The sequence below is a fragment of the Conger conger genome, chromosome 4, assembly GCF_963514075.1.
Source record: "Conger conger chromosome 4, fConCon1.1, whole genome shotgun sequence".
NCBI lineage: Eukaryota > Metazoa > Chordata > Actinopteri > Anguilliformes > Congridae > Conger > Conger conger.
In genome coordinates, this window is record NC_083763.1 from 21,510,034 (window position 1) to 21,528,597 (window position 18,564).

Genomic DNA, 18,564 nt, shown 5'->3' on the forward strand with positions numbered 1-18,564 from the left:
TTCTTTGTGTTCTTAATTTGATTCCATTATGTTCTCAGAATGTACGTACTACAACGACTGAACACTGGCTTCCATTATAGCATACGTGTGCATCTTGATACGCGCTCTTCCATCTTTGAAATGACTCGGAAGTGTGTCATGTGTGTTATAGGTTGGCGCTATCCTTGTTCGAACCGAAAGAAGGGTAAAGATGGCGGCGATCATGCAGCAAATATTGGAGCGGTCGGAGATAAGTAAACTCCCAAAAGCCGTTCAAAACAAACTCGAGAAGTTTTTATATGATCAGCAATCTGAGATAGATTCTCTCAAGTCACATCACGAGAGATTTAGAGTTGACAGCGGTAAGTTATACTGTAAAGAACACTTTCCAACTGCGATCAACATGATATGAAATTGAGAATCCGCATTGCAAAAGCTCCTAGCTTAGCTTGCTACGACGTTGGACTGTCCACGTTGTGAGCCTGTTGCAGCATTATTAGATTTTTTATTAATTCGCTAACGTAAGATATTTGACATTAGACTGCCTGTCGAAGGCCGACTTAGCTAACCGTTAGCCGTCGACAGGCAGGCTTTGGCTCCGGGTTTGCCTCCAGCAAACCAGTTACGTTAGCGTAACGTTAGTTACGTTGGTGTGTTGATTTTCATTATAAGTATCTCCGTGAAGTCCTTACCTTTACTATGATTATTATTTTGTTTAGCCTCAGGAGTTTCCCTAGAAATGTCAAATCGCCATCAAACACCTCTGATTTGGTCTGCAGCTTAATGCTCATTTGCTAACTGTTGGCTAGCTATAGCTAGTTAGTTAACCAACACGAAGAGGTAACTTATAACCCTAGCTAGCGTTACTGTTAGTGGTATGCTAGCTAACTATGTAGCCGCTAGATGCGAAGTTGATGCTGTATAGCTAGTATCAAGAATCTGTGTGAAGAGATATCCACGCATAATTAATTTGCATGCAATGATTATAGCTCTATGACAGTTTCACAATGAATTAGTCTTGTCCTTGGTGTCATTTTCGTTAACGAGGCTTTACTAGCTTCAGAGCTACTGTAACTCTGGAAAATATAGCGTATGGTTTAAAAAGTATCATTGATACATGTCCAGTGCCAAATGTGTTGCTTCTTTTCTTCTGTCATTCTGGATTCTATACTTCAGATACTAACTCTTTATCCAACACCTTCAGAGCAACAGTACTTTGAGGTTGAGAAACGGCTGTGCCAAAGTCAGGACCAGTTTGTGTTACAAACACAGGATCATCACAAACTCAAAGAGGAGTTCACCAAGCTCAGTAAGTTAACAGACAATTGTATATTGAGATCAGTTTGACTGCCATGTCGGAGAGTCATGAGGTTTGAATATTTGTTTCTCTTTAGGTGAAGAATTGAAGACATTGAAAGAAAAGAACAAAGAACATGAAGAATTGGAAGATAATTTTTCTTCCCAACAGGTGTGTGCCTGTGAACATTGTAATGTGACTGTGTTTCTATCATTTTCTGCTGCAACATTCATGCTTAAAACTGCATTAAATGCATTAAAACTGAAGAGTATAATGTTATTCTTGCCAATATTTCTGTTTTAGAGCCAGCTCTCCAAAGCTAAATATGAGCTTGAGTCAGAAAAACGGGAACTTGTGCATATGCTTGAGAAGCGATCCCAAGAAGTGGAGCATCTTAACGGTATGAGCTGTCCCATGCACGCAAATAGTGCTGTTCTGGGTCATAATAGATTCTGGTTCCATGAAAACAATCAGACACGTGTATACATTAAACATATATAAGCATATCAACATTGTAAGTCTTTAATATATTTGAGAAACAAGTGCAGCTTTGTTCGTCCTTACAGAGGACCTGAAACGCCTCAGTGACAAACTTGTTGAGACCAATGCTGCAAAGGTGGAGCTCCAGCTGAAACTGGATGAGCTCCAGTCCTCTGAGGTTTCTATCAAGGTGAGTGATGTAATAGGTGCTTCTTTCTGCTGCTTCAGGGGCATGATGGACTGTATTGTAGAAGGTCTCATTTGTGATGGTCTCATTCAAATTCAGTACAGAGAAAAGCGAATGGAGCAGGAGAAAGATCTTGTCCAGAGCCAGAACACATGGCTGAACACTGAGCTGAAGACCAAAAGCGAGGAGCTGCTTTCCCTCTCCAGAGAGAAGGGCAATGAGATCCTGGAGCTCAAATGTAATCTGGAGAACAGAAAGGAAGAGGTAATGGGACTTGCTTATTTCAGTAATACAGAATAAGAAATTACCTGTTATGCTTGCAAAATATACCCAAGGTTGTTTCCTTTACATTGTATTCTGTTTTTATGCAGCTGGCCAGACTTCAAGACCAAGTGACCAGCCTGAAGGCTTCCAATGAGAACCTACAGAAGCAAACGGAGGATTTGATCAACAAGCTTAAAGAGGTATTTAATTGTAAATTAAACTGCACAATGTTCATATTGAAAAGGAAGCACAGCCTTGTAAATTTATTTTTATCATCTGAAGGGAAAAGAGCAACAAGCCAGTATGGAGGAAAAGTTCCGCAATGAGCTGAATGCTCATATTAAGCTGTCAAACTTATACAAGGTAAGGGGAACTTAAGATCCTATGCTTTGTGTTGTTGTGTGATGAATGTTCCCATAGTGGTCGCTGATATTTAATTTATAATGTTCAAGTGGTTGCTGTCATAACCCATGTTGCATATAGATTCCCTTGATCTGTGTTTGCAGGGTGCAGCAGAAGACTCTGAGTCAAAGAGTGAGGAGCTGGCTCGTGCTGTGGAGGAACTCCACAAGCTGCTGAAGGAGGCAGGAGAGGGTTAGTGAGCCTCGGCATGAGAATGTTGTTAAAGTCGACCTCTGGTCCAACTTTGATCTATTATATTACGATGTAGCCATTTCACCAGTTCATTCTTAATGTTGTCATGTTCTACCCTCTGCAGCCAACAAGGCCTCTGAAGAAAGTCTGCTGGAAATGAAGGAATCCAAAGATAAGATTGAAGTGGAGCTGAATGACAAGATCCGTAACTTTGAGAAGGAGCTGGACAATGCCAATGAGCTTCTCTCCGATTCCAAACGCCGAGGTGACCCCCCTCCTTTATGGCTTTCTGATCGCCACACATTTTATCTATGAATGTGACCAGCTATCCCTTCCCATAATTAATTAGATGGTATAAATTAATTGGATAAAGCTTTGTGCCTTTGGGCCTTGTTTATTGCAGAAGAATTTCCTTGGATGGATTGATTATTGGTTATTTGACATTTTTCAGGGATAGATGTGCTTACCGAAGAGCAGCTGACCACAATGTCCCCGACTGCGGCCGCTGTGGCTAAGATCGTGAAGCCTGGCATGAAACTAACAGAGGTATGAAATGAGGTCATTATTTATGCTTGTGTCTTTCTGACTCTGGTGATGTATGTTTGTGGGTGGGTGGGCGCAATTATAAGCCTGATGCCACAAAACTGACACTGACTGTCTGTTTAGCTGTACAGTGCCTATGTGGATGCGCAGGATCAGCTGCAGATGGAGAGATTGGAGAACAAGCGGGTGAATAAGTACCTGGACGAGATTGTGCAGGAGGTGGAGGCCAAGGCGCCTCTACTGAAACGGCAGCGGGACGAGTTTGAGCGTGTGCAAAAGTCAGTCGCCAGCCTCTCCTCCAAGCTGGAGCAAGCCATGAAGGTGGGAGGACGAGCGTGGTCGTCATTCCTGGAAAAATACTCCACGTTCACTGTGTTGTTGAGTAACCAGTTAAAAACTGCTGCTGTTTCAGGAAATCGGTCGCCTCCAGAAAGAGGCTGACGAGGCCAACCAGCGCGCCTCTGTGCTGGATAGGGACAACCAGAGGTTTGAGCTGCAGCTTGGTGACCTGTCTCAGCAGGTTAGCCAAGAAGCTGTCCTATTTTAATAATAAAAAAAATAAAAGGAAAAGGAAAGGAAAATCCTGTTGGTTAGAAATGACACCCACATCTCGTTGCAGGTCCGGGTTTTGCTGATCGAGCTGGAGGAGGCCCGGGGGAACCATGTGATCCGAGACGAGGAGGAGGTGAGCTCCGCTGACATCAGCAGCACCTCTGAGGTCATCTCCCAGCGCCTGGTCACCTTCCGCGGTGTGGAGGAGCTGCAGCAGCAGAACCAGCGCCTCCTGGTGGCCCTGAGAGAGCTGGGGGAGGCTCAAGAGAAGGAGGAAATGGAAGCCACGTCTTCAAGGTACCTGGACATGTGGATTTGGACTTACTGGTTTTATATAGGATCTTCCATTTTAAAATTGCAAAGCTCAGAATCCAGTGCCTCCACTGAGAGACTGGTCAAAGCTTGTGGAGATGTAAACAGTCAAATCAATCTAGGTCATGGCACGCATCTCATCTTGGGGCAGCCTGTAGCCTTTTGGCTAAGGTACATGACTGGGACCCAGAAAAGTGTAGCCAAGAAAAGACCCGCACAGCCGTTGGGCCCTTGAGCAAAGCCCCGCATTGTGCCAAGCAGGGTATCCCCTGCTTAGTCTAATCAACCCTATGCTGTTTTTGATAAAGGTTTCCGCTAAATAACAACTTTATCTACTACCTGTCTTGTGCACTTGAATGAAATTTGATTGACATATCAAGTTCCTGGCCTTTTGTGAATGTGGGTTATCTCTTCTGCAGGAGGTCCGAGCTGGAGCTGAGTCTGGACAAGGTGCAGAGCGAGCTGGAACAGCTCCGAGAACAGCGGAGTCACCAGATGCAGCTGACCGAGTCCATCGCCCGGCAGAGGGACATGTACCGCATCCTGCTGGCCCAAACCACTGGGGTCAGCTTCCCAACACAAGGTGGGCGAGCTGTAGCCAATCTGTGCCTCTCCCTTAGGAAGAGCCTGTTAACCCTTTCAGTCTCAAACTCAATATGAAGTGGCTCTGCCCTAATCCCAAGGGCTTTTGGCTGTGGTTGAGAATTTATTAAGGTATTAATAGGTGCTCAAAGCCATAGTATAGCAGTCGTTTTGATTGGTTGAAAAGTTATGAGGTTGAGAGTGCAATACGGGACTCTTGGAATTTTACAGTAGTTACGCACGAGTGCCATATAGCACTCTTGGGACTAAGTCTGTACCTGTGTCCAGTTCCAGAATAGAGGCATTATCCTGTTCTTTCACATTTTCAGAAAAAAGATGTAATTTTATCAAATGAACGATTAGCATGTTATGCAGGTTGTGGACTTCACGGAAGCCAAAATATGTAGCTCGTCAAATCAAAAAGAAAAAAGTGCTCATGTGGATGGTTGTTCCCAGGTGTGGCACCAGAAGAGTTCTCCCTGACCTCCACCCCTCGCCGCTCCCCTGCGGTCACCCCCACTGCAGCCGCACCGGTGCAGGTCACTGCGGTGGAGTCCACTGAGGCTGCCGAGGCCAAGGCTGCGCTCAGACAGGTCCGTTCTGCAACTAGACAAATAATGTGTAAAAGATTCTACCAAGTCTGGGGCAGCCTATAGCCTAGTGGCTAGGTTGCTTGACTGGGACCCAGAAGATTGGTGGTTCAAACTCAGCTGTGGTCGCCCACATTGCTCCAGGGGTTATTAGCTCCTGCTTAGTCTAATCAACTAAGTCGCTTTGGATAAAAGCGTCACCTAAAAAATCATTTAATGTAATGTGAGGCGACGCTGGGAAGTACTAGTCACTAGAGGGCACTATTTAATTTCTGATATTTTTCTCAGTGAGAATTTTTCTTGTCCTGCCCTGCAGTGATGCAATGAAGGTTCTTTGCTTTGACTCATTGTAATATATTTTTTTTTTACGGTTTCAATAGATAGAAAGCATTCTGTATTTCCATATTGTTTGTTGAAAACGACAAATAATAATTTTTGTTTTGTTGGGTAATGTCATGTATTACTGCTTTAGCTTCAAGAGGTGTTCACAACATACAAGAAAGAAAAGGCTGAGAATGACAAGATGCTCAATGAGCAAAACGAGAAGCAGCAGGAGCAGGTCTCTGAACTCCGCGCTCAAAACGCCAAGATATCCACACAGCTGGAATTTGCCTCTAAACGGTGAGCCGACTGCATATTACATAATGCTGAAATGTGAATCAGGGTACATCTGAGCTGACAATTTCCAGAGAAAATGTGATTTTCCTAGAGCATGGAGCACAAGTGTATAATAAATACTTTTTGTCTCATTTATGCATTTATGTCTATGTAGGTAAGAATGCCTGCTAGGAAGACCTTAGTAAGGTGCGGCATCTTCATCTTAGGGGGTTAATGTCCTGTTTTTCAGGTATGAAATGCTTCAGGACAATGTGGAAGGGTACCGCCGTGAGATAGCATCGCTTCGGGAAAAGAGCCAGAAAGCTACAGCCACTACACAGAAACAGGAAGAGATCATCCACACCATGACCCAAGACCTGCGTGCAGCCAGTGAAAGGCTGGCCATGGCTGAGGTGCGTGTGCATGTGCGCACCTACAAGTGTGTGTACGGTGTGTCTGGAGCAAGACTGTGCATGCGTATGTGTGTACTGCAAATACCAAAATGTCAATGAAATCATTTTTTTGTAACGCAAGCTAATATTTTGTACTTGAGTCAACACTTAAGACCCTTTTTGTTTTTGCAACGTAAATGAGTGTACGTTCATGTCTGTGACTATTTGACATTGCTCTCAAAGACTCTGCTTTGCTCTCTCTTCAGGCCCGCTGTGAGAACCTGAGGAAGGAGCGGGACATGCTCAAGATGGCGGAGTCCCGGCTGAGCCAGGAGAAGGAATCCATCCTTGCTGAGCAGCGTGGCCAGAACATGCTGCTCACTAACCTCAAGGCCATACAGGTACCTGTGAGCAGAACTTAAACCTTTCATTTCTTTATATCTTGCATTGCTTCCTGAACCCTGAAGTTTACCTCCCTGTGAAAAGTTAACTTTGGAGCGCTCAGAGACCGAGACCAGACAGCGCCTCAACAATCAGATCGAGAAGCAGGAGCGCGAGATCAGCCAGCTGCAGAAGAGACTGGAGCACGAGGTGGAGCAGAGACACCTTCTGGGGCGAAACCAGGATGTGAGTCGCTCGCCGGCCCTCTCATCCCCTCACATCGCCCGCGTGTGGAAAAATGGCGCTCCGTAACCCTCTCCCCATCCTGTGCTCTTCTTACAGCTGCAGCTGATGGATGCTAAGAAGCAGTTGGAGGCCCAGAATTCCTTACACCAGAAGACCAAAGATCTGCTGAAGGCTGCCCAGCAGGAGGTCGGCAGTCTGCGTCAGCAGCTCAACAGCGCAGAGGACCAGCTGACCCCTACATCACCGGGCTCAGCCCTCAGAGGTATGAAGACTCAGGGTCCTGGGGACAAACATTTGGGTGCCTGACTATAATGGTGTTTTTTAAAAGTGTAATTTTTGTAGTGCTATACTGTATGTTTAAATCAGTATGAAGTTTCATAGTGACTAGGCTGGATTTTGTGAGTTTTGCTTTTGCTTTTATTGATGGTGGAAAATTCTCAAACTTTCCATATTTAAATGTGGGTCAACCCATTCACACCCTGTTGGCAGTTAGAATGCTGTATTTGATGTCTGGGACAGGAATGCATATTAAATGCCTTACTTTGGCTTGTGGTTTTGGACTTTTTACGTTCAAACCGTGTTTTGGACAAAGGACGAGCCCTGTCTGGGTCTTTGACCACTGCTGTTTTGGTTGCCAGGACTGCGTGGGTCAGACCAGGACATCGAGGAGGTCCGCGCCCGTCTGAGGCAGGCCGAGGAGCAGTCTGGGGACATGAAGGAACGTCTGAAGAGCGCCTCCAACAACGTGGAGCAGTACAGGGCTATGGTGCTCAGTCTGGAGGAGTCCCTCAGCAAGGAGAAGCAAGTGAGTCCACGGCTTCCAACCTGGGCCTTACATTCTCTCTGGGCCATTTGCACGTTTCTGTAGACCCCCAAATGCCCCCACTCCTCCTCAGTATAGAACCTAAGTAACCTGTATAACTGCTGCCGCTGTGTCTTCCCTCTCTCTGAAAGGTGACCGAGCAGGCTCGCACCACCATCGAGAGCCGTCTGAAGGAGGCCCAGGAGTACCACAGGCAGCTGGAGAAGAAGCTTCTAGACACTGAGAAGGAGAAACAGGGCCTGCAGGAGGAGAAGCGCAAAGCCGTGGTGAACCTGGAACAGCAGGTACTGCAGCCTGCCGACACGGCTTAAAACCAGAGCATACTGGATGCATAAGATTCCTTAACTCAAGCCCTCATGGCTAAAAGAAGCTTGTCTCCTATATTAACCAAGAAGAGAAGGAAAGAAGCTACTCAGGAACTGTTGTGCAGATTACGATAGATTCTCTATCCATTACATCACATAATAACTATAGCATCCCATAGGGCGTGACTCAATATTTTAACCTCGGGGCCTTGAGAAGTCATTGACGCCCCCCCCCCCCACCCCCCTTTCTCAGGTGAACGAGTTGACGAAGAACCTGGGCGCCCTGCAGACTGAGCTCCAGGAGGCTCTGCAGAGGGCCACTGTGGCTGCCAGCCATGAGCAGCAGGCCATCCAGGACAGCCAGCAGCAGGTGTGTGCACCTGCTCCCCACAGCCAAAAATGCAATATTCCATGGACTAGCTGAAAAAAAATAATAATTCCGAAGCGGGGAATTTTGCAAGCCACAAAATGTTACAGATTCTTCCTGTTGGTCGCCAGTTGCCGGCCCAGGCTCTAGAGTCTAGACAATAGACAAAATGGCAAGCGATGATGGGAGTGTTGTTGGACAGTCTCGTATTCTTGTAATTGCCATATGATTATTGCCATATGGCAGACGCTCTTTTCCAGAGCGACGTACAACAAAGTGCATTACATTACATTACATTAATGGCATTTGGCAGATGCTCTTATCCAGAGCGACGTACAGTTGATTAGACTAAGCAGGAGACAGTCCTCCCCTGGGGCAATGCAGGGTTAAGGGCCTTGCTCAAGGGCCCAACGGCTGTGCGGATCTTATTGTGGCTACACCGGGATTAGAACCACCGACCTTGTGTGTCCCAGTCATTTACCTTAACCACTACGCTACAGTCAAAGTGCATACCCATAACCAGGGACAAGTGCGCTAAAAGACCCTGAAGGGAAGTACAATTTAAAGGGCTAATGCTACAGTAAAGATTAGGACTTGGGCCTACACTTGCACTGATTTACACTTGCGTAGGAACAATAAACAGCTTACATAGCAAAACGAAAGTAGCAAAAAAATACCATCCTAGTGAACACAAGTTATTACAAGTAATGACTCAATTGAGAATGAAAAAATAACAACTACGAATCAATTGGAGATTGCAGGCAGGTAGGGCGGGGTTGGGAGAGGTGCAGCTGTAACAGGTGTGTCTTCAGTCTGCTGTGGTGATGGTTGTTGTGGTGACTCGTAAGTGCGAGGGGTGCCCTGGTGATGGTTGTCGTGGTGACTGGTTGCAGGCCGCGCTGGCTGCGGAGGCCCAGCAGAAGTACGAGAGCGAGCTGATGCTGCACGCCGCTGACGTGGAGACCCTCCAGACCGCCAAGAAGCAGGTGCAGCAGGTGTCCCAGATGAGGGAGGCGCTGGAGGAGAGGGCCCAGAGGGCCAGCGCACAGCTGCTGGAGGCGCGGGTCTCCTGGGAGGAGCAGGAGCGCATGCTGAAGGTAACCTGCCCCTGGAACAGCAGTCTGCCCGTTTTAGTCCGTTCCCCCAGACGGCTAACCTTCGGTTTTCCGGTTCCGGTGTCCCTCTCCTCAGGAAGAGACGTCCAAGATGCTGTCCCGTGCGGAGGACCTGCAACAGCAGAACGGCCTCCTCCACGAGCAGATCGAGAGCCTGAGCAACAAGATGATGGCGTCTGTTCAGCAAGCCACCCGGGAGAGCCCCCTCAACATCTCCCTGACCGAGGAAGGCAAGAGTCAGGAGCAGATCCTGGAGATCCTCAGGTAACGCCAACCCGTTCAAGTACCGACACAATCACATGACCGTCAGTCATGTGCTCCTTCGGACAGTCCACACACATTGATTTTGCACACTGTCTCTGTCACTCACTCTTTCACTTGATGTTTATCATTCACTACTGGTACTTGTCACCCACTTTCACTTGCCTGTGCTTGACTGCTCTCACACGGATTAGTCTTTCACTTGCTGTCTCTCGCACCCAACCACGCGCATAACTGAGTGCCCCGTCTCCGCAGGTTTGTACGACGGGAGAAGGAGATTGCGGAGACCAGGTTTGAGGTGGCCCAGGTGGAGAGCCTGCGCCACAGACAGAGGGTGGAGCACCTGGAGCGGGAGTTGAAGGAGCTGCAGGACAGCTTGAACGCCGAGCGGGAGAGAGTGCAGGTCGGCCATCTTTACCCCGCCTTCACATCACACCCTTTCTCAGGGGCAACTGCCTTCTTTCTTTAACCCTTTCAGTCCCAAAAGTCTGAAGTGGCTCCATCGAAATCCCAAGGGGTTTTGGCTTTGGTTGAGAAAATTGAGAGTATTTACTAGGGGCTCAAAACAATTGTATCACAGTCATTTTGATTGGTTGAAAAGGTAAAGGTTGCCAGTAGCACTAGTTACGCTCACACTGCTGTGACAGGAGGCATGTTTAAGTTCTCACGTCCTCACATGATCATTTGCCTGACAGGTGACGGCCAAGACCTTGGCCCAGCACGACGAGCTGATGAAGAAGACCGAGACCATGAACGTCCTGGTGGAGACCAACAAGATGCTGCGTGAGGAGAAGGAGCGGCTGGAGAAGGAGCTGCAGCAGACACAAGCTAAGGCAAGCACTGGGAGGCTCAGTGTCTGCCACCACGCTGTCAAAACCGCTGTTTATAAATGAGAAATTAGCGTTATCTGAAGCTAAATCTACTAGTGTGGTAGGAAATATGTATTTAGATTTCTCAAAACAAACAATGTAATGGTAAATGAGGCAAAATCTTGCTAGGTAAGAAAATTAATGTTAAAACTAGAAAATGGTTATTCTCGGTGTTATTACCAGGTTGACCCTGCCTTTTTGAGGTGGTTGGAAGTAGATGATGCAGTTTCTGAGCCCTAATTAAGAGGCCACTGGGAGTGACCTGACTGTTGACTGGTTCCCAGGTGTGCACGCTGGAGGCGGACCTCATGCCGATGCAGGAGTCCAACGCGGAGCTGAGCGAAAAGAGCGGGATGCTGCAGGCAGAGAAGAAGCTCCTGGAGGAGGACATCAAGCGCTGGAAGGCCAGGACGCAGGTTAGGCAGATTTTTTAAATGTTGAAGCATTTTTGTAATCTGAATTTTGCTCAGAGTTCTGTACATCAAAGCTCTGTGTAAAGGCAGGGTTTGATGTGTGTCTTCACAGCACCTGGTGAGCCAGCAGAAGGACACTGACCCAGAGGAGTACAAGAAGCTGCACTCCGAGAAGGAGGCCCACCTGAAGCGCATCCAGCAGCTGACCGAGGACACTGCCCGACTGAAGGCAGAGATCGCCCGGTCAGTACCCGCCCTACGAGGCAACGTCAGTGGAGTGTCTCCCTACCCCCTGCCTAACCCTGTTACCTTTCCCCACCACCCCCGTTTCCAACAGGAGTACCGCATCCAACACCACCATGCAGAGTCAGGTTCACAACCTCCGAGAGAACCTGGGCAAGGTGACCTCCGAGAGGGACAAGCTGAAGAAGGAGCTGGAGGACAAGCTGTTGGACATCCAGGAGAAGGGCAAGACCATCACGCAGGTCAAGAAGATTGGCCGCCGATACAAAACGCAGTACGAAGAGCTCAAAGTGCAGTACGACAAGGTGAGGGTGCGACTCGTCCCCATCTTCTCCAGGGAAAGTGTTCCATTCTGGCTCTGGAGAGCAGGGGTGTGAACCGCTTCTCCGATTGTGCCGTTCACAGATGGTGGCTGAAGCTGCTGCCAAGCCAGCGCAGGAGCAGGAAGCACAGCAGGCTTCAGTCCAGGAGATCCAGGCCCTGAAGGACAGTCTCAGCCTGGCAGAGGCCAAGACCAGAGAGATGGAGGCCCAGGTGGAGAACGTGCAGAAGGTGAGGCGTTCATCTCAGGAACTAGAAACATCAGTGTATTTGAATGTTTCTTTTTGGGTGGGGGGGAATTGACTAAAAACTTCATTAAAATACTTAATATCGCTCATGTACATGTAATTCAGTTTGAGTGAGAGAGGTCTTGGGGTTGTTAGATGAGCATCTTTCTCTGACTAATTATCAATTATCATTATCATTAATTATAATTATCAATAGAATAAGGATATACTAACCATTGGATTAATTTAAAAAATGTTTATCCATGATTCTAATTGGTTGCCACCTTGGGACAAACGTTACTACAGTTGGCAAAGATTAGCTAATTTGCCAAGAGATGCTGATGGTAACTGCTTAGTATGTCATTCACATTATTACTCAGATTTGTACATTTAAGGGATTTCCAGACACACTGTCTCTGTCTATTGCAAAACTTTCTCTGCATATACTCCATTGCCGCTGGCATTTTTATCGCGGAAACTGAAGGACGGCATGATAACAGGCGTTTGTGTGTGCTTTCATGGCACATCTACTGGCTGACAGCGGAGAAGACTAACTTTGTGCTGTTTGGCCAGGTGGTGGGCGAGCGCGAGGCCGAGGTGAGGAGTTTGCAGGAGCAGGTGAACAGGCTGCAGCCGGAGCTGGCCCGACTCAAGCAGGAGCTGCAGGAGAAATCTGTGCAGGAGGAGCAGCTGCGCCAGCAGATGACCGAGAAGGAGGAGAAGACCAAGAAGGCCTTCTTGGGCGCCAAGCAGAAGATCAGCCAGCTTGTTGGTGAGTGACATGGTTCTTTGTGTAGCAAGTCTGTTGAATGGGTCCGCTTGGCCCTTGTTGGCCTTATTGGTGAACTCTAAACCCCCCTTGTGCATGTCGCAGGTCTGAAGGAACAGCTGTCGAAGGAGAACGAGGAGCTGAAGCAGCAGAGGGAGGAGCTGGAGGTGCGCACAGGTGCCCTAAAGTCGCAGTACGAGGGGCGTATCTGCAGGCAGGAGCGTGAGCTGCGTGATCTTCGGGAGCAGCAGGAGAGGCACAGCGAGCAGCGGGATGAACCCCCGGAGCAGGGGCCCAGCAAGGTACTGGGGCAGGTTTGGGCCGGGAGGGAGCCCACTGTACGCATGGCGGTGTTCGGTTTGGCACACACATCTGTTTATGGTCCCGCAGGTTCAGGAGCAGCAGAGACCTGTGGAGCAGAGGCAGATCTCCCTGAAGACCACGCCAGCAACGGACAGGGGCAGGTCAGTCATTCCCCGCGATATTAATTCATCATGGCCCAGATTTAGACACAGACACAGATTATAATTATTCCCGGACCAAACTTTTTGTATGGCTTTGAATTTAGTCTAGGATTAGGCTTAATCTGCATCTGAGACTGGTCCCATGTGTATTCCTGAGTCCTGCTTTTTATGTCATAGCGCAAGCACTTCGGATCCGCCCACAGCCAACATAAAACCCACCCCGTTGGTAGCGACCCCCAGCAAACCCCCCGCCATACCTGGGAACAAGTCCACCCCCAGGGCCAGCATCCGACCCATGACCGTCACCACCCCCACTCCCACAGCCACGGTCATGCCCACCACCCAGGTGGAGACGCAGGAAGGTGCGTAAGAGACGAAGCGCAACCATTGCAAGACCGTCCACTCATAAAAGACCTCATGAGATCTTATCAGCAGTCAATTTGAGAAGGGTTTTATTTTTAAGCAGCATTTAAATACTAGTACTTTTATAACTCTTCTTTCCTTGTGTAGTTCTCACAGGCTGTTTGACCACACATGGTAGTATTGCAGCTTCAGAGCCACCGTCATTGGCTCAGTAAGAAGTCATTCTGGAGCCTAATGTTGAGCCCGTTCTACCTCCCACCTCAGCCATGCAGTCCTCGGAGGGCCCCGTAGAGCATGTAACCGTTTTCGGCAGCGCCAGTGGCTCGGTGCGCTCCACCAGCCCCAACGTGCAGACCACTCTGTCGCAGCCCATCCTCACCCTGCAGCAGCAGACCCAGGCCACCGCCTTCGTCCAGCCCACCCAGCAGAGCCTGCCTCCAGTGGAGCCGGCCGCCCAGGAGCCAGCCCCCAGCGTGATGGAGGCGGTACCAAGCACCCAGATGGAGAGGCCCTCCACCTCCACAGCCGACTTTGGTGCAGGTATGGATCTAGATTTTCAGTCACCGTTAACAAACTCGGTGAGCAGCTGACTGTGTCGACCGACCAATCTGTTTGGTGCTGTCATGGGCCACGCGAGTGTTTTGGTCTTCTTTTTAGACTTCAAATCCTATTTCTGTTACTTTTTTGATAAATAAGACAAAAATATTTCTAATGAAGTGAGAATTTGCCAATGGGGTAAGGCCATTTCACTTGACAAGCAAATGTAACTTAAAAATCTTTGAGGGGAAAAAAATTATTCTCATTACGAGATTCAACCACTTGATTTTCGAGCCCCCAATTCGTCCATTGTGTGGCAGCACGTAGAGCACAGAAGGTGGTGATTCTGTAGGGCTTTGACTGTCTAATGTGTTGGCAGTTTCAGCCACACCGGGAACCTCTGTGCCCAAACGACCTCGGGATGAGGAGCAAGAGAGCTCCGCCGACAACACGGAGACGACACAGGAGGACTCCTCGGAGCCCCCCATCCCCAAGAAGCTGCGTATCATCCAGAGGGTGGGCCCAGAGGTGAGCGCCATGACTCAGCGCCATGACTCAGCGCCATGACTCTGCCTCGCCTTCCCCCAGCATCCCCTCACAGGCCTGCTGAGATGCAGAGGGCTCATTCCATTGCTTATTTTTCTTCTCTTTTTTCTTTTACTTGCTCCTGCCCCGGGAATTGGTTGAGGTTTGCCGAATTCTAAGGGTATTCCAACTCATTAAATGTTCTTTCTAGGAGCTAGTAGTAATAGTTAGGAACTCCCAGTCTTTCCTATGAGCAAGAAAACATCAGCGCATCCTTTGCGGAAGTATTTCTTCGGAAAGCCTGAAATAGAAATTATTGACCTGTGGATCCACCTCTCCCCATCTGCCACGTCTGTAACTGAGGTGGCTTCGAGCTGACTTTTGAAGGAGCAAGGACATTCCATTTGCCCAAGTCATATTCTCGATTTTCCCCCATCTTCATTTCAGTTTTTTGGCGCTTTTCCTAGCCTTTCCCGATGGGTGCACTAGGAGTAGAAAAGATGGCACGATAAAGAAAAAAAGATGAGAAAAATAAGTGATTTGAATGAGCCCAGTGTGTGGTTTCTACAGTAGATTTACTCTATTCTTGGTGCTTTGCTAATGCCGCAGCGGAATAAATATTCACCTGACCCTTTTTACTCAGGAGGAGGTTGTGGTGGAGGACAGCAATGAGACAGACATAGAGGTTCCTGGAGAGAGTCAGGAAGCCCCAGATGCTGGCCAGGTGAGCCCTGCTCCGAAGAGCTTTTTGAGGGCGGAGGGGTAGGATCTCTTTCTGTCTCACTCTCTCGCTTTGCATCTGTCTCTGCCGGTCTCTCTGTAGGTCTCTCTGTACCTGTGTCTCTCTCTGACACTGACTCTCAAGATTTAAAGTACTTTATTGGCTTGAAAAAATTCTGTCATTGACTGTGCTTGGCACAGAGAGACCGCCCTGTAAACGGACTGTAGTACCTGGGTTATCCTCCCTTATAAGAATTGGAAAAAGCCCAATAAACTGTGTGCCTGATTACATTTGGCATTACAGTCCAAAACACATTTTGAAGTAACACTTCTTTCCGTGGCTGAGTGGCCACCCGGAAGTATCTCAGCGACCTTTGTTTACAAACATTCAGATTTCATCTATATATCTGTCTCTGTTTCTTTCCCTCTCTGTCTCTCGCTGTATGGGTCTGTGGGCTGTGTCGGTGTCTCTCTGTCTGTACACACGCGTGTTTGTCCACCCACATACAGATGTCTGTAGAGGAGGACTTTCCCACACTGGAGGAGGGCGAGGAGGAGGTTGTGCCTTTGGAAATGACCATGACCATGTACAACACAGACCTCCAGCTCAGCGACCAGGGCTCCCCCGAAGAGCAGCAGGAGGAAGTCATCGTCATCGGCACGGACAGCGAGAGTGAGGAAGAGGAGGAGGAGGAAGAGGTAGGAGACCAGGTGCGGCTCTAACAATAAACTCAGTGAGCACTTTATTAGGTATTTATTACTTATTTTTTAGACTTCTGCTGTAGACTTGACCAGTCTGGCCATTCTCCTCTGACATCTCTCATGAGCAAGGCGTTTCTGTCTCCAGAACTGCTGCTCACTGGATTTTTTGTTTTGTTTGGTTTTTTTGCATGATTCTCTGCAACTTTAGAGACTGTTGTGCATGGAAATCCCAGGAGATCAGCAGTTTCTGATCATTCCACGGTCAAAGTCACTTGGATCACATTTGTTCCCAATTCTGACATTGGGTCTGAAAAATAGCTGAATCTCTTGACCATGTCTGCATGCTTTTATGCATTTAGTTGCTGCCACATGATTGGCTCATTAAATATTTGTATTACCAAGCTGGTGTCCAGGTCTGCCTAATAAAGTGCTAGTTAGTTAGCTGATGCCTTTATCCAAAGTAACTTACAGTTGATTAGACTGGTCAGCGGGTGGTCCTTCCTGGATGGGCTGTGGGTTTAAGGGCCTTGAACCACTATGTGAATATAAATGTAGGTGTTTATTTTTTATTTATTGCATTAGTGTGTATGTAGAAATGAGCAAATATGCGATTTTCAAACATTCATTTTCCAGAGAAATTACGTGAAGAGGAATGTTTGTATTTCATTAAATAAAATAACATTAAGTAATAGACCACTTTTCAGTTTTAAAAATGTGATTGAGGCTTGAGAGCAAGATAGCCAAAGTAAGCAGAAGAACTGTGGTAAATTCTCAAATATGTTTGGAACAACTGACCAGCCCATTTTCTTAGAAAACTGGGACAGTGTACCAAAGAAAATTGATTAAGGTGAATGGTGGTCACACAAATACTGATTTGATTTAGTTTTTAACTGTTCACTTGATATTTAGAAACTAAATATTTAGAAACTTTCTAGCCTTCCCATGGTAGACTAAAGTGAGAAACGTGTCCCTACAGGAGTATGAGGAAGATGAGGAGGAGGAGGAAGATGAGGAGGATGAAGACGAAGACGACGACGTCGGGATGGGCGACGAGGGGGAGGAGAGCAATGAGGGGAGCGGTAGCGGGGACTGTAACGAGCCGTACGAGGGGGAGGACACAGAGGTGAGCTCAGAGCCCCGATGAGACCTTCAGCACAGACTTCCCATGCGTCATGGAAAACATGCAACTTTTTCATGCAGTTCTCATGGAACAAGAAAATTGCCAAAATATCCTGGAAAACATTTTGAGTGTTTTTTTAGCGTAGCTATTTTTAGTTATGAATATATTTCGTCGCACCCATCGCCCGCCCGTTACGGTCATCTGAAGTGGATCTCCAGTGACCGTCTGCGGCCCATCTCGCTTGTTTCCAGTCCAGCCCTCACCTTGTTTTTTTGTAGTCTGACGGCCTTTCTTCCTCTCCAGGGGGCCGAGGCCACCGACCCAGGGACCGAGAACGAGGAAAGCCTGGGAGCCACCGACTCGGGCCAGAGACTGGCCGACTCCCAGATGCCCAGCTGTAAGAGCGCATTATATCCCCACTGCTGAGACAAACCCGTGAATGTGTTAGTGAGACGAGTCACCTCACCTTCAGCCACCAGCCCTTAACCCCGCTTTGCCATAGGTGAGGGGAGCAGCAGCACCACAGAGTCCTTCTCTTCCGAGCCCCCCAGGGAGCAGCCGGCCCCGCGTCTGCCGCAGTCGCCACGGAGACCGCCGCACCCCCTGCCCCCCCGTCTGAACATCCACCCTCCTCCGGCCCCGGAGCTGGGGCCACCCGCTCAGGTGCCAGTACGTCTGACCCCATATTGAACCTCCCATTTCAATGGCTTCCCATCCCCCCCCCTCCTCCTCCCCTCCTCCCCCACATCCTCCATTCCAGTAATCTGCTAGGCCCATTTCCACTGACTCTGGCTGAAGTATCGATGCGGCGGTAATGTTTGCGTTTCCGCCCCCGCAGCGCATCCCTGTGCGCCGGCAGTCCGAGGGCCGCGGGCTCCAGCTCACGCCGGGGATCGCCGGAAGCACGGTAAGAGCTCTCCTTCCCGGCCACGCCGCCTTGGCTGCAGCTGACGGGCCCCGAGGCGAAGCCCCCCCCCCACCTCGCTCACACTCGCCTCTGCTCTCTCCCCCACGCCAGCACTTCTTCAACGACGACGACAGGATGGTCCCGAGCACACCCACCCTCGTCGTGCCCCATCGCACAGACGGATTTGCCGAGGCCATCCAGTGAGTGCACTTCCTTCCGGAAGAGTCCCCACGGGACCGGATGCAGCCGCGTTATAACCGAGGCTTAACCAGTGTGACTCGGCCAGGCTTGCACTGCAAAAAAGAAAAAAGTCTTAAGTGTTTTAATCTTGTATTATAACACTTCAGATCTTATATTTTTCTCAAGTAGAAAATATTAACTTGCTTTAAGTTAGTGTTTGCTCAAGTGAAATTCTTACCTCATTGGCAAATCTAGAAATAAGTCAAACAGTCTTACCTCATTGGCAATATTTTTGTTGTCTTTAGCGTAAAATAAGGTTTTAAGGCTCAATAGAAGA

The 18,564-nt window shown here is 48.3% G+C and overlaps 1 protein-coding gene across 3 annotated transcripts in view; it reads left to right on the forward strand.

The window, feature by feature from the left end:
- The first annotated feature begins 168 nt into the window (after positions 1 to 168).
- tprb (translocated promoter region b, nuclear basket protein) overlaps positions 169 to 18,564 on the forward strand; it is a 21,663-nt gene continuing 3,267 nt past the window's right edge. The window contains exons 1-45 of one of the 3 annotated variants that reach the window (XM_061237878.1): positions 169 to 341; positions 1,184 to 1,288; positions 1,374 to 1,447; positions 1,580 to 1,676; positions 1,843 to 1,946; positions 2,043 to 2,207; positions 2,315 to 2,407; positions 2,490 to 2,570; positions 2,714 to 2,801; positions 2,926 to 3,066; positions 3,253 to 3,347; positions 3,468 to 3,665; positions 3,757 to 3,864; positions 3,964 to 4,193; positions 4,628 to 4,791; positions 5,247 to 5,383; positions 5,853 to 6,001; positions 6,228 to 6,390; positions 6,636 to 6,770; positions 6,856 to 6,996; positions 7,093 to 7,258; positions 7,635 to 7,801; positions 7,951 to 8,103; positions 8,378 to 8,494; positions 9,385 to 9,588; positions 9,683 to 9,870; positions 10,123 to 10,270; positions 10,563 to 10,700; positions 11,021 to 11,152; positions 11,262 to 11,392; positions 11,487 to 11,697; positions 11,798 to 11,944; positions 12,514 to 12,712; positions 12,815 to 13,011; positions 13,100 to 13,173; positions 13,351 to 13,535; positions 13,801 to 14,076; positions 14,453 to 14,601; positions 15,242 to 15,322; positions 15,829 to 16,029; positions 16,997 to 17,143; positions 17,444 to 17,537; positions 17,643 to 17,809; positions 17,979 to 18,047; positions 18,159 to 18,247. In XM_061237878.1, coding sequence (XP_061093862.1) covers positions 191 to 341; positions 1,184 to 1,288; positions 1,374 to 1,447; positions 1,580 to 1,676; positions 1,843 to 1,946; positions 2,043 to 2,207; positions 2,315 to 2,407; positions 2,490 to 2,570; positions 2,714 to 2,801; positions 2,926 to 3,066; positions 3,253 to 3,347; positions 3,468 to 3,665; positions 3,757 to 3,864; positions 3,964 to 4,193; positions 4,628 to 4,791; positions 5,247 to 5,383; positions 5,853 to 6,001; positions 6,228 to 6,390; positions 6,636 to 6,770; positions 6,856 to 6,996; positions 7,093 to 7,258; positions 7,635 to 7,801; positions 7,951 to 8,103; positions 8,378 to 8,494; positions 9,385 to 9,588; positions 9,683 to 9,870; positions 10,123 to 10,270; positions 10,563 to 10,700; positions 11,021 to 11,152; positions 11,262 to 11,392; positions 11,487 to 11,697; positions 11,798 to 11,944; positions 12,514 to 12,712; positions 12,815 to 13,011; positions 13,100 to 13,173; positions 13,351 to 13,535; positions 13,801 to 14,076; positions 14,453 to 14,601; positions 15,242 to 15,322; positions 15,829 to 16,029; positions 16,997 to 17,143; positions 17,444 to 17,537; positions 17,643 to 17,809; positions 17,979 to 18,047; positions 18,159 to 18,247 — 6,449 coding nt within the window. In that variant the 5' untranslated portion in view covers positions 169 to 190. The remainder of the gene's footprint in view (positions 342 to 1,183; positions 1,289 to 1,373; positions 1,448 to 1,579; positions 1,677 to 1,842; positions 1,947 to 2,042; positions 2,208 to 2,314; positions 2,408 to 2,489; positions 2,571 to 2,713; positions 2,802 to 2,925; positions 3,067 to 3,252; positions 3,348 to 3,467; positions 3,666 to 3,756; positions 3,865 to 3,963; positions 4,194 to 4,627; positions 4,792 to 5,246; positions 5,384 to 5,852; positions 6,002 to 6,227; positions 6,391 to 6,635; positions 6,771 to 6,855; positions 6,997 to 7,092; positions 7,259 to 7,634; positions 7,802 to 7,950; positions 8,104 to 8,377; positions 8,495 to 9,384; positions 9,589 to 9,682; positions 9,871 to 10,122; positions 10,271 to 10,562; positions 10,701 to 11,020; positions 11,153 to 11,261; positions 11,393 to 11,486; positions 11,698 to 11,797; positions 11,945 to 12,513; positions 12,713 to 12,814; positions 13,012 to 13,099; positions 13,174 to 13,350; positions 13,536 to 13,800; positions 14,077 to 14,452; positions 14,602 to 15,241; positions 15,323 to 15,828; positions 16,030 to 16,996; positions 17,144 to 17,443; positions 17,538 to 17,642; positions 17,810 to 17,978; positions 18,048 to 18,158; positions 18,248 to 18,564) is intronic. The other 2 variants (XM_061237879.1, XM_061237880.1) reach the window with 2 other exon arrangements.